The sequence below is a fragment of the Netta rufina genome, assembly GCF_964035555.1.
Source record: "Netta rufina genome assembly, chromosome: 2".
NCBI lineage: Eukaryota > Metazoa > Chordata > Aves > Anseriformes > Anatidae > Netta > Netta rufina.
This window is the reverse complement of record NC_140124.1, coordinates 12,601,583-12,615,603: the sequence shown is the minus strand read 5'-3', so window position 1 is coordinate 12,615,603 and position 14,021 is coordinate 12,601,583. Positions and strand designations below refer to the sequence as shown.

Here is a 14,021-nt window from a genome sequence, read left to right as displayed (position 1 = left end):
AGCTGATGTAATTGCAGTTAGTTAGATTTGACATTAAATAACTGAAAGCAAAATCTGATCATGGTAATTCAAACGGTTTTAAGTGATTTGTCAAGACGAACCAACTAAGATGATTTTATATCTGTTATACTTTTACATAGCAGTGAGATTTTTCTTAATTGAGAATTCTTAAGATGCAAAAGTCATGTTTAAGAAATTAATACATACATATGTGTGTGTGTGCCTGTACATTCACAAATAATATAGTGTTCTACTCTTATATTACCAATGCATCACTAATCTACACAGTAAGAAGAAGAAAAAAAAAAAAAAAAGACAAAATAACGATAATAGAAACAAAACACACATCACTTTCTGTTCCATTTCCCAGAAGAAAAGTTCTGATGTGCAAAATACATCATAGACAATAGCGGGAGAAAGAAAAATATTTTAAAGTTGTCTAAGGGGTAGTATGAAAGCCCTCCATTTTGTGATTAAATTTAAGTTTAGAAGTGACGTTTGATAGATTTTGAAACTCTGCCCAATCAGACTGGTTAAGTTTGTGAAAGGTTGCTTGTCAAATGCTAGTCAGTGATACAAAAACAGACAGCCAGTAAATCATCCTTCCAATATAAACATCAACTAAAAATAAATAAATGTCTGCAGCAGAATGTCAGCTTGATTCTCCATTAAGATGAATCTTACAAACAATGAAGCAAACTCAATAATGAATAAATCTGTAAAAAGAGACAGTCACTCATGGCCAAATTAGGAAAATGTTAGTAAAACTAGGGAACTGAATAGTCAACAAGAAAATAAATAAACAACTAAATAAAAGACAAAAAAAAAAAAAAAAAAGCTGACCTTTATAATAAAAATTGATGCAACTTATTTTTTTTTCTTCTAACTATAATTCCCATCAGTACTTGTTCTTCATGGTGTTAATCACTATAAACGTGTATACTGAAAACAGCTCCCGCCAAAGTGGTGTGCCTTTATTCTAATCTGAAAAAAAAAAATAACATACAGAGGACAAAATGACACAGGAAAGAAAAATAGAAATGCAATAGGTTAAATGAGAGAAAATCAGGTATAAAGAAAATAGGCAGTGAACAAATTACACTCACTAGTACAGAGTTCCTAAGCTTTACGAGTTTTACTGAATCTTTCCACTAGGCTTAAAAATGAATGAGAAAAAAAAAATGTAATTAAGATAGATGATATAGCACAGCATCTGAACTTTAACTAGAGCAAGTTATTGGCTGTGTTATTTAATTTAAAAATTAATTAAATGGGAAAATTATATGGAAAACACAAAAGAGAAAAACAGGAAATGAAAGACCAGAAGCCACATAGCTAGAAGGGAGATGGACGGTGTGCATTAGGGCAGCACAACCAGCAGCAGGGGCAGAGAGAGTGAAGGGCAGTGAGAATTGTGCAATGATGCTGAAACCCGCAGTGAGACTGAGCACAGGCAGCAGCAGGAGGCAGACAGCAAAGGGGAGGAAAAGGTCAGAGATGATAGAGACAAAAATTCCCTGGATGCTTTAAATTCCTACATTTTATTTTATTTTATTTTATTTTATTTTATTTTATTTTATTTTATTTTATTTTATTTTATTTTATTTTTTAAGTCTACATTGAAGCAAAGATGTGAAGACAAGCAGCTTGGAATGTGCCAAGCATCCATTGCTCACACTGAATTTATTTAAAATCCCACGTACTCTCTGCTTTCAGAATCAGGCTTCTGATGTCTAAATGGCTAACCAGACATGTTTAGGAAGGAGGGCTTGGTAATTTGGTGGCCAAACTTTGCAGATCCTGTCCTTCTTTGAAACCTCATGGAAGTGAGATATGGAATCCATTATGAAGCTATGACCTACAAACCGTAATAATGTGCAAAATGGAAGGAATAGAAACCTAAGCACAGACTTCCAACGTACCAGCACTTTAGTAGTGGGTACAGTGGTGTCTGCTGAATCTTCAGAGGCCCGTTACCACACAGACTGGAGTACATTTCTGCTAGCCTTTTTATCTAAGGTGTACCATTCCTGTATGAAAGGTCTTGTGCAGGAGATAATGACTCTGCACACACAGATACAAATGCAGGATTCAGCCCTGGTTTTGTTTCCCCCTTGTTTTTTGTTTATTTTTTTGTTTGTTTTTCCCTCTCAAATTGGTGGAATATGAAATTCACATTTGATATTCATGGGCAGGGACACCTGCAGAGCCCTTGAAAGACATATAACTAATTTGTGTGGTTTTTGTTGTTGTTGTTGTTGGTTTTGTTTTGTTTTTTTCAATTTGAAAAAGCAAACAAGCTTTTCTCAAATATTCCCTTTACAGCCAACACAACGTTTGATTTTCCTGAGAACTCCCCAAACGCGCAGAGACATTACACAGAGTCGGTTTTATTTTTTTTATTTCTTGTCGTATCCTCCCCCCTTAACCCCCACCCCCAAAGTCTCTCCTGCCTCTCCCCAAAGTCAAACGTTTTCGGGCAGTGTTCCACCACCACCACACTCCAGTACCTTCCACTCGCGGTCCCACCACCTCCAAGGCACCCCCGGGTCGCCTCACGGGGCTCCCCGGGGCGGGCCGGGGCTGCGGGCGGAGCCTCCCGCCGCCAATGCAGGCCGCGGGACCGCGGCGCCTGCGCTGCTCCGGCTGCGAGCCCCGTCCCCGGCCTGTCCTCCGCTCTCCTCTCGGGTCCCGTCCTGCCGAGCCATGTGGAGCCGCTACCGGGTGGCCGGGGGGCTGCTGAGCCGCGGCCGGTGAGGGTGGGGAAGGAGCTGGGGGGAGCGGGAGGGAGGCAGGGAGGCTCCGGCTGCGGTCGTGTTTTCAGCGGCTTGCCCTCCGCTGCCCTCACCCAGCACGGGGAAAGGCCTCGCTCCCTGGTGCGGTTGCTGCCATCAGACGGTGTTTGCTTTAAAGAGAAGTGTTGTTTCAGGTCTCTGAATCAGAAGTCGTGGAGGTGGAAGAGCGTTTCTGCCAACGAAAGAGCGCTGCAGTACAGGGTAGGAGAGCAAATCCATGGCTTCACTGTACGTCAGGTAGGCATTGCCTTTTCTTTGCGTTTTCTCTTGGTGTGGAAGTGTCAAAACGAGGCCAAATGCCTGCACACAGTGCAAATATTTACATAGATGCTTTGGTTAGTCTTTAAAAACTGATACATTAGTTTCTTATATTTATCCGTCTGCAGCTAAGTTCTCTGGATATCATTAACACATGATCCTGTAGGGACTTTGTTGTCATAGAGTAAATGATGCGCTGTAGGAGTATGTGTGTCTGTCACAAATGTTAAATGTTGTGTGGTCTTCTAAAAGTATGGGCAGATAATTGACGCTTCACCGTGTGTTGTTTCATAGAAGACATTAAATTTTATTCCCAGAGTTGCTTTTGATTGCCTTGTTAACAACTTGCAATAGCAATAATATGTGGAATTTCTTTTTACTTTTAAAGAAAAAAAGCAGAAGCAGAGGATGAAGGTAATCTGCAAACAGTTATTGGTAGCAACAGAATTAGTAGTAGAATTGAGTTCCTTGATTCCTTGGTTTTTCTTTTGCTGCCCTAGCCACTGATACTTGATATGCCTTCTCTTTTAATTCACTATCAGATTTTTTTTGTCTTAATATCTATACTGGAAGGGTATAGTTCTCTGATTTTAGTATAGTTTATTTGTTTTTATTTATATACAGTTGTGTTTTTTTTCCATAAAACATAGAAACAAAGACCTTATGTAATACTGTATATGGTGTCATTATCTACAGGATCAACAAACTGATCATTGCTATATTATTCTTAATTTATTTGATCTTATGGCAGACACACTGTAATGTAGATGTTTTCTTCTAATACAGGTGACAGCTGTTCCTGAGTTGTTCCTGACTGCAGTCAAGCTTAGTCATGACAGTACAGGAGCCAAATATTTACATGTGGCTCGAGAGGACTCCAATAATCTATTCAGGTAAAACATTAATGTATGTATAGCACGTTCCATCTCAGCATCAACTTGTGGTTTATAAACTGTAATTCAACTTTGTAACTGGATTTTTCTGTAATAACAAAGATAGTACTTACTTTGTGGAACTTCCTTAGAATTATTCATGTTGGAACAAATGTTTTGAGAGCTGTTGTTAAATATGCTGCTCAAAACAGGGTCAGCATTTAACTCAAATGAAGTTCTTCTGAAATTTATTCAGGTAGGCCCTGAAAACTTCCAAAAGCAGAGATTCTAAAACCTTTGTGGGTAACTTCTTATCAGTGTTTGACATACCATATGTGGATTATTTTTTTTCTTCAATACCAAGTTGGAACCGTCTTTGTTTTTATTTATGAACGTCATCACGTGGCCTTCTCTTGTGTGTACCTATGGAAAGAACCTGTCTCCATCAGAACCTCATTGTATGTATTGGAAGGCAGCAATTAGACAAGATTCCCATGTCTTCTGGTACAGTCAGTCTACCAGATTAGTTGGGAATAGCTGGTCCTTGGTGAAGCCATAATTAGAGACAACCTTGGTTGGCTGTCTCTAATCACCTTCTCTTCTGTCTGATTCCACGTAACTTCTGGGAGGATCTCTTTTATGGTTTTACCAAGCACTGAGGTGAGATTGACTGGTCGGTAGCTCCTGGATAGTTCCTTATTACTATTTTTAAAGAGTAATATTTTTCCTTATTTCTCTTTTTAAAAATGGGTGTGATATTCCCCTTTCTTGAAGTGTGATAGACTCTGCCTGTTTGCTCTGACTTTTCAAATATGGTGGAGAGTGGCTTAACAATGGTCTGCCAGTTTCCCTCAGGACACTGGGATGCCTCTCATCATATCCTTTGGAGTCATGGATGTTCAGGTTCCTCTGAACTTGATCTTCTCTTACGATTTCCTGCCTTGAGGTGCGGGAACATGAGAGGTGTGGGAAGAGTGCTTGCCCTTGAAAACAGGCAAAAAAAATTGAGTACCTTAACCTTCTCTATATCAGTTGCCACTAATTCTCCTGTCTTATCAGTGGGGTGCATTTTCTTTAGTATTCTTGTTCTGATCAGTGGGCTTGTATTCTTCATGTTCCTTGCCAAATTCAGCTCCAGTTGTACTTTAGCTTTCTTTATTCCACCCCTACGTTCCTGACCAGCATCACTATATTATTCCCAGGGTATGTGTTCCTGCTTCCACTGCCTATGCATTTCTATCTTCAGTTTGATCAGGAGGTCCTTCCTCAGCCATGCAGGTCTCCTGCCTTCCCTTCCTGATTTCCAACACATGGAAACTGAGAGCTCTTGCGTTCCAAGAAAGAGTGCCTTTAGGAGCTGCCGTTTTTTTCTGCTCTTTTTATCCCTGAGGAAGTTTTCCCAGGTAGTCCCATCCATTAACTCCTTAAACAATTGAAAACTTGCTCTCCTAAAATTCAGGGTCTTGTGTTTACTGGACTAGCCCATATCCCTCAAGATCGTAAATTCCACCAGACGTAATCACTATAGCCCAGGCTGTCACCTTTCTTGACTTCTCTAATCAGTTCACCTGTGTTGGTAAGCAGTGGGTCAAATAATGCTGCCCTGTGGTCATGCTGTCTGTCACCTGGATTAAGAAATTATCCTCAGTGCGCTCCAAGAATTTCCTGAGCTGCTTACAGCTTGCTGTGCTGCTTTTCCAGATACCATGTTGATTGAAGTCCCTCAGCAGGATCCTAAGAGCAGGATGCTTCCTGTACTTTAAGTAAGAATGCTTCATCAGCATCCCCCCCTTGATCAGATGGCCTGTAATAAACACCAGCCATGAGGTTTCCTTTGTTGGTTTGGCCTCTGATTTTTCACCCATAAGCTGACAACCTGTTTTTCATTGCTGTTTTTCAAAGGCAGCTCCATGCATTCAATTCTTTTTTTTTTTTTCTTTTTTTTTTTTTTTTTTTGCATAAAGGGCAACCCTCATACATCTCCTTTCCTGCCTGACACTTTTGAATAGTTTATAGCCATTGATTGTGTGCTTCAGTTGTCCCACCAAGTTGTCCCATCAACTCTACCACAACCACTCTCTCAATCTCCCTCCTCAAAGAAAAAGGAAAAGACAATACAATGGAAAGAGCTCAAGGGTTGAGATAAGGGCAGGGAGATCACTCACCAATTACTGTCTTAGGCAAAACAGACTTAGCATAGGGAAATGGATGTAACTTACTGCCTATCACTAGCAAAATAGAACAGTGAGAAACTAAAAGCAAAGTAAAAACACCTTTTTACGCCCATCCACCCTGTTCTATGTCCTCCCCCTGAGCCATGCAGGGGAATGGGAAATGGGGGCTGCGATCAGTGCTCCTTCACAGTCTCTCCCTCATGGCCCCTCTCTGTCCCTGCTCCACGAAGGGTCCCTCCCATGGGATGCCGTCCTTCCCAAACTGAGCCTGCAGGGGCTGCCCACAAGCAGCAGCTCTTCAAGAACTGCTCCCACATGGCTCTGTACCATGGGGTCCATCCCCCAGGAGCAAACTGCTCCAGCACAGGTCACCCACGGGCAGCAGCTCCCCCCAGACCCTCTGCTCCTGCATGGGCTCCTCTCCATGGGCTGCAGCCCCAGCCCGGGGCCTACTCCTGTAGGGGCTCTCCATGGGCCGCAGCCTCCTCCAGGCCACATCCACATGCTCCACCAGGGGCTCCTCCACGGGCTGCAGCGTGGAGATCTGCTCCATGTGGGACCCATGGGCTGCAGGGGGACAGCCTGCTCCACTAGGGGCCTCTCCACAGGCCATAGGGAAACTTGTGCTGTGTACCTGGAGCACCTCCTGCCCTCCTTCTGCACTGACCTTGGTGGCTGCAGGGCTGCTTCTCACTCCCCTCTCCCAGCTGCTGTTAACACAGTAATTCTTTTTTCCCTTCAATCTGCTCTCACAGAGACCCAACCAACATCACCCATGGCTTGGCTCTGGCCAGCAGCAGGTCCCTTTGGAGCTGGCTGGAGCTGGCTCTGATCTGACATGGGGCAGCTGCTGGACTCTTCTCACAGAAGCCACCGCTGCAGCTCTGCTGCTACCAAACCCTTGACACATAAACCCAATACAAAAGAGAGAGAGAAAAAAAAAAAAACAACAAACAAAAAAACTATTTTTCAGCTACTAAACTGAGTAGTAGGGGGGAAAGACTGTATTTCCCAGTAGGATGTAAATCTAACTGTTGATATTGGCTACTGTTGTAGGTTTATGAATTACTTTAGTTACACAGGTTGTCTGCTGAGCCACTTCTGGCTCTAGTGTTTAGTTACGTGCTGAAATATTTTGCACTACTTACAGAAATAGAAGTGCAGAAGTGTTACCCCTTCTAGCAGCGATGGCTGAGCACTCAACTCAGTCCTTCATAAAAGCTCAGTAACTCTGCATCCCACTGTAAATCAGGTTAGTTACTAGACAGTGATAATATTTCCATAAATCTAAGCTGCAGATGGGAGGTGGGGGCACTTCTCATCGCAAATAAATGTGTTCATCTCTGTGCTGTCTGTCTTACAGTATACAGTTCCGAACCACTCCAATGGACAGCACTGGGGTCCCGCATATCCTTGAGCACACCGTGTTATGTGGTTCTCAAAAGTATCCTTGCAGAGATCCATTCTTTAAAATGTTAAACAGATCGTTGTCCACTTTCATGAATGCATTCACAGGTGAGCCTGAAGTAAATAATACTGTTTAAAATTAATATGGTTTTACTGCAGCAGAACTTTCTGTTGGTTCTCTTTATTTTCCCTTTGGAGAGCCATTATTAAGCGTGAATGAGAGACTCAAAATTTTGAGTGAGGGATTAAGAAACTAACAAGGCAAGGCAACAAAGTAAATCTTGTTTGTTTGGCAGTTACAAAGGCCCAGTAGAGCTGGATTTTTATAGTATACTGTAAGACATTTAAATTTTTGTATGTTTGGCCAGCACAAAGTTTTCTTTACAAATAGTTACTTCATATGTCAATTAGTAAATTTCTTCTCTTCCCATTATTTATACTGATGAGTGATTAAATATGAATGAGAGTAAAATGCATCTCAGTTGTTGAAGTTCTGTTCTTTTACCTTTATTTGTACACAGCTAGTGATTACACACTCTATCCATTCTCAACACAAAATCCCAAGGATTTCCAGAATCTCCTGTCAGTGTACTTGGATGCAGCTTTTTTCCCATGTTTGCGACAACTAGATTTCTGGTAAGTTGTGGAGATGTATGCAAACTTTAGATCTAAAAAAGATTTTAAGACCAAAAAAGCAAAAACCTCTTGAACTCTCAAGCAACACTTCCTGTATTAATGTTTTTCAGGCAAGAAGGCTGGAGGTTAGAACACGAGAACCCAACTGATCCTCAGACACCTCTAGTCTTCAAAGGAGTTGTTTTTAATGAAATGAAAGGGGCATTTGTAAGTTTTGTGTGTTTTTTTTTTTTTTTTCTTTAGATTTTCTACACAGCTTCAATTACAGGTTATCAACAGCATTATTGCACCAGAGATATCTGTTCTTCCTTTATGAATCTTAAGTCTTAGTAAAGACAAAACTGTTACATGTTTATTCTTGAAGGTAGCCCATTGAAAGCTTGTTTGCATATAGAAGAGAACCTTGTTAATGGGTATTATTGTAGAATTTTTCTTTTAAGTTGACATAACATAGCTAGTTTTATGAAAGTACATGGGTATCAAAATACTGCATAACAAAATGCTTATGTGGGGAGTTCTTGTGTAAGTTAGGACTGAGGTCTTATTGAGCACCTTTTATTTTTAAAATGTTTTGATGACTTGTACTAAAATGTGGTGTTTTCCTCTTAAGACAGATAATGAGAGGATATTTGCACAGCACCTGCAAAATAAACTCCTTCCTGATCACACTTATGGTGTAGTATCTGGTGGGGATCCGTTAAGTATTCCTGATCTTACATGGGAGCAGCTCAAACAGTTCCATGCCACACATTATCATCCAAGCAACTCCAGGTATCTGAAATTTGTGACTAATTTACTAGGTTATATAGTGACTTAACACTGTATTTATATCTCTGTGAGGGAACAGTGTTTCTGTACTCATTGTCAGCAATATAACCTGTACCCTCCAGCTTCAAAGCAAGGAATCACAGCTTCAAAGCAAGGAATTTGCTTTAGGAAGAAAAGTAAAAGGTGAATTGGAAGTAGGGACTTCTGAAGATACGTGGCTGATGGGCGTTTTCTAGACTCCTTGTGCCTGCTGGGTTATGAGGATTTGTTTGAAAGTTTTTATTTACAGATAATTTACCATGAACTTCTGTGGGTTGGGGGAAAATTGAACAAATACAAAAATACAAAATGGTAAGTATTTGGAAGTAATGGTGGAAAATTACCATACAAGCAGCACAGATGAGTCTAGGGGTTCCTAATCCCCTTCAAATCAACCCAGATTAAAAGTTAAATGACATTACAAATGCATGGCTCTTTATTTGCTCCTGAATCACATTACTGTATTGGGCTCTAAATAACAGATATCCATTTGAGTTAGACACTAATTCTGTTGGTACTGATAAAGGTCATTAAGCTAAAAGTCAACTTACTTGAAATATGAGGGTGATGTGGAGGGAAATCTATAGTATTCTTTCTTCTGTACTAATTTTGTGGTTAATCTCTTAGTCTGATCATTTATGGAACATCAGCTTGTGACGTGATTGTGAATTTATCATCCTTTATTTTCTCGTCATCTCAAGTATTCATTTGTACCTGAGTTTAGATTTTAATCAAGTAATTAATTAATTAATTTGCCTGAGATATACCCCATGCTCATATTTAATCCAATGGAAGTTAGCAATGCGTCTTGTAGGTACGACACTGTACTTCAGCAGTGACCTGCAGAACCCAGCCCTGTTTTATGGATAAATTGAGAAACATATCATAGTATTTTATACATTGTGTGTGGACCATAAGAATCTTGTCTTCTGAAACATTAGAGCGTTGGGATTCTGGTTTCAATTACTAGTATTTTTTTGTTACAAGTTTTGTATTTTGCTGCAACTAACTGAATTCTAGTCTTTTGGACTCCAAAGAATAAAACAGAAACTGAAAAGCGTTGTGAAATTTTACCAGCAGATCTGTGGGTTTTATGTATGTGGCAAAATGTGGTGGGTCTTAAAACTACAGACCTTACAAAGCATGTTGTCTTCTAGATGTAACTGAATCACTGGAAGTTACATGAAATTCAGAAGAAAAAAAACCACCATGAATAAATAAATACACATAAAAGCTGTTCCTACAGAGTTCCTGTAAAATCTGATGTTTAATATCAAACTTCCATTTCAAATGCAGATTCTTCACTTATGGTAATTTTCCACTGGAGCAACATTTGAAACAAATTCATGAGGAAGCGTTGGTAAAATTTGAAAGAATTGAATCTAAGACTGACATCCCAAAACAGAAACTCTGGGAAAAGCCTGTGAGTATTTAAAACAAATAAAGAATAATTTTTAAAGAAGTGCACATCCAATCTTGGAGTTGCAGAAACTGAGTATAACTGAACCCAACCTGCTGGGGTTATTTTGTTTGTTTAAAAGTGTGTTTGTGTGTTTAAAAAAAAAAATAATATAACAAAAAAAAACACACCACATCATTGTATACTTTTCAATTTCAATAATAACTGCATACAGTTGTTTATTTTCAGTATTCAAATGTACTTGGCATTTGGAGAACAAGCATTTATCAATTTAAAGCATCTGGAGCTAGGTATTAAAAAAATATATTGATACTTATATTGTCAGCAAATGTATCCAGCAAATTTTACCTAAGATTCCAAACATTGCTGTTAAAATAACTTTTCCACTTCATTTATTTATTTATATTCATTTCCTCCCTGGCTTGTGCAGGAGCTTAAGCTTTTCTTTGAAATCAAGCTTAGAGTGTTAATTATGGCCGGATTTTCTTGATCCTCTTCTCTATTTCTGCACTTGTAAAAAGTGAAAATACCACTCTTAGTTTTTCAAGATATACTGAGTAAATATCCCACGTTTATGTATTTATCTATGAGAATCTGTGAAATTATTTTAAATCTTGGGAAATAAGATGCTATGAAGATACAGTCATTTTTTTATTTGTAAGTCTGATACAAGTTTAGTCTGCATCATATGTACTTATTATACTTTACAGCGAGAACACCGTGTAACATGTGGCTTAGACTCATTTGCTGCTGATCCTTCCAAGCAGACGACTGTCAGTGTCAGCTACTTGTTAACAGAGTAAGTCTATGAAAATAAAATTTTCAATCAAAAACTTTTTTTAGAACTTTCAGGAAGATGCAGGTATACATAACTGTGCCCCCATCCCTCGTTGCAAATGTCACCTTCAAGTTAAATAATACTGTGGGTTAATACAAATCCTCCTTTAGTAAGTGAAAATTTAAGTACCACATAAAACATGTCTTATCCTCAGCTCTACCTGCTAAAGAAAAGGACAATCAGCCATTATATTACAAAACTATTCAGTGGATTAGGCTTTGGGAACACTGGCTTCTTGTCTTTGAACTTCCTTCAATGTGCAAGCTTTTTTGTATGACCCAAATTGTAACTTCATCCATCCTCATAGCCTAATTGAACTTGCAGAGCTTTACTGCTTGTTATGATGAGTAATTCAAGTTTCTGAACACATAACATAAACCTGGAACTCTCTTGGTTTCCTAAATTTTGGTGTGGTGTTCATAGGAGGCAGTTATTTTTCCCTTGCCTCACCTGTATTTTTTAGTAGAAGTAATTATTCTGAAATTAACTCGGTGTTTGGTGTGACGTATTTCGAGCTTGATGTTTTCTAAGAACTAATAATTTTTCTTCAGCATTACAGACACCTTTGAAACTTTCACACTAAACCTGTTGTCTTCGCTGTTGGTTGATGGACCAAATTCTCCTTTTTACAAAGCCTTAATCGAGTCTGGTGTTGGTACAGATTTTTCTCCTGATGTTGGGTAAGTGTTACAAGTTGCATTTCATCCCTATAAGCAGTATTAGAAGAGTTACAAATGAATATCAAGTTGGGAAAAGTCATCTCTCATGCAGGCAACGTAGGCCACACCAGATGAATCTTAAAGGTTTTTCCTGATGAACTACTATCAAGTGTAATTTTTGGCTTGTCAAAATAATTCAGTGGAAGCTGTGTTAGTGATAACAGTAGTACAGCTTTGTTTAATGTTTATCAGCAAGAAAAATGCATAGATAAGAGCACACTATGCTTTTAGTGTGCTAGTTGCTTGGAGTGTTTTGATCTTGTGCGTTTAGTATTACTCAGAAAACCGTTAAAATTAGTTCTTGCTCTTACTGCGTACTGTTACATTTGCTCTTTTGCTTTAATCCTGTGATTTAGTAGTAGGTAGGTTTGGCATAAATGTGCTTTTGTACAATTAGGTGATATTAATTTGCCATTGCCAGAATATGAAAGGATATGTCTGCCAGTGTTGATTTGTTCAAATTGTAGCTTTTGCAAACAGTCTTCTGAGCTAGCTCTCCACTGCAAACTAGATGGGTGGATTCTCTTAACCTCGGTTAAGAGAATAGGCTCGGTTGGTCATTATAGTTGGACTTCAGTGTCAGCAGAAAGAAAGAATCACTTTCAGGGCGTGATTCATCTGACTAATTTTAAAATCGAGGATGACAAAAATCATGCTTTATCTCTGCTGTCTCAGATGTTTGAGTGGGAAACTTAAACATACTAATCTAGTATGTTTGTAATGCCTTGGGGTACTCTACATGGCTTGAAATCGTCTCTATTGGGAATGCTACAAGACCTGCGTCATGAATTCCAATGCCATGTATACATCTTAATACCACAGGGCATTATATCTGTTTTCAACCAGTGAAGTAGTGATTCAGTTGTTTTATAGTTCCTCAGTTAAGCCTTTTTTGGGCTAACTATACTAATTTGGTGTTGATTTATGGAGTGAATTGTCTAATATGCATTAATAACTCTGCAGATGAATGAATATAAAGACAAATTTTGAGTCCACAGATCCTTAATTTGACATCTGAGTCTGTCATTGAACCCTTCTGTAGGTTTTAGATGTGGAATAGTGAATGCTTAGCATTGAACACCTCTTGCTTTTTGTTTGTTGTCCTTGGTCTGAACAGCTACATTCTGCATATTTCTGCAAGTATCAGTTTGTCTCTCTATAGTGGAGTTCTTATTGTTAACTATGTCTGACAGGGCTACAACATTTTGTTGCTGTTGTTGTTTGGTAGTATTGAAAATGATTGCAGCAAACACAGAACAGTTCACCTTCACCATTTGCTCTGCAAATAATGCTTTAAATGTACTAATTTAAAAGTTCTGTTTCACTAACTTGCTTAAGTAGAATATATGTGTTTGGCTTTACAGGCAGCTACAATTTTCACTTAACAAAAGAGACTTTATTACCTGAAAGTACTTACTGATGAACTGGAAGATGAACAGAAAAGAATAGAGCTTTTTTTTCTGTAGCTGTTTGTCTTTCTCTAATATAATATGCCATATGTTTTCCTAACAGTGTGCTACTACTACTTAAATTGAACAAAAAGCGCTTTAAAGTTCGGTTTCTTGTCTCTTTGGTAATTATTATTCTGTCTGGCTTTTAAAGTCCTCTTTTTTTATGCGAAAATGATGAATGAGTGTGTTTCCCCTTCTACCTTTGCTATAAAGTTTAATGCTGAAGTTCTAGTACTTGTAATTGAGTTGAATATTTTGTTCCAGGTTTAATAGCTCAACAAGAGAAGCCTATTTCAGTGTGGGTCTACAGGGTATTGCTGAGACAGACATTGATACTGTGAAACAGATTATTGCTGAAACAGTTGATGAAGTTATTGCGTGAGTAATATTAAATTTATAAGAATACTGTTAGTTCTCTCATACAGTCTTTTACAATTAGATATTTATAGTAATCTAATAATATATTAATGTATGTGTAATAATACAGGCACACATATTAATATACCTTAAAATTTTAGGTACGTTTTAAAAAAAAAAAAAAAAAAACTTTCTTCAGTGCTAAATGCACTGAAGAAAGTTATATTGCTAAATATTCTTAAAATTTTTATCTGCTACTTCCTCTGTTGTAACATATTCATCAGCGT

The 14,021-nt window shown here is 38.6% G+C and overlaps 1 protein-coding gene across 2 annotated transcripts in view; it reads left to right on the top strand.

The window, feature by feature from the left end:
• The first annotated feature begins 2,655 nt into the window (after nt 1-2,655).
• PITRM1 (pitrilysin metallopeptidase 1) overlaps nt 2,656-14,021 on the top strand; it is a 29,277-nt gene continuing 17,911 nt past the window's right edge. Inside the window, exons 1-11 of one of the 2 annotated variants that reach the window (XM_084281952.1) lie at nt 2,656-2,753; nt 2,930-3,032; nt 3,840-3,946; nt 7,463-7,614; nt 8,028-8,142; nt 8,253-8,349; nt 8,753-8,913; nt 10,246-10,372; nt 11,080-11,168; nt 11,759-11,887; nt 13,642-13,755. In XM_084281952.1, the coding sequence (XP_084138078.1) occupies nt 2,707-2,753; nt 2,930-3,032; nt 3,840-3,946; nt 7,463-7,614; nt 8,028-8,142; nt 8,253-8,349; nt 8,753-8,913; nt 10,246-10,372; nt 11,080-11,168; nt 11,759-11,887; nt 13,642-13,755 (1,241 nt within the window). In that variant the 5' untranslated portion in view covers nt 2,656-2,706. Of the gene's footprint in view, nt 2,754-2,929; nt 3,033-3,839; nt 3,960-7,462; nt 7,615-8,027; nt 8,143-8,252; nt 8,350-8,752; nt 8,914-10,245; nt 10,373-11,079; nt 11,169-11,758; nt 11,888-13,641; nt 13,756-14,021 lie in introns of those variants that run through there. The other variant, XM_084281953.1, reaches the window with a different exon arrangement.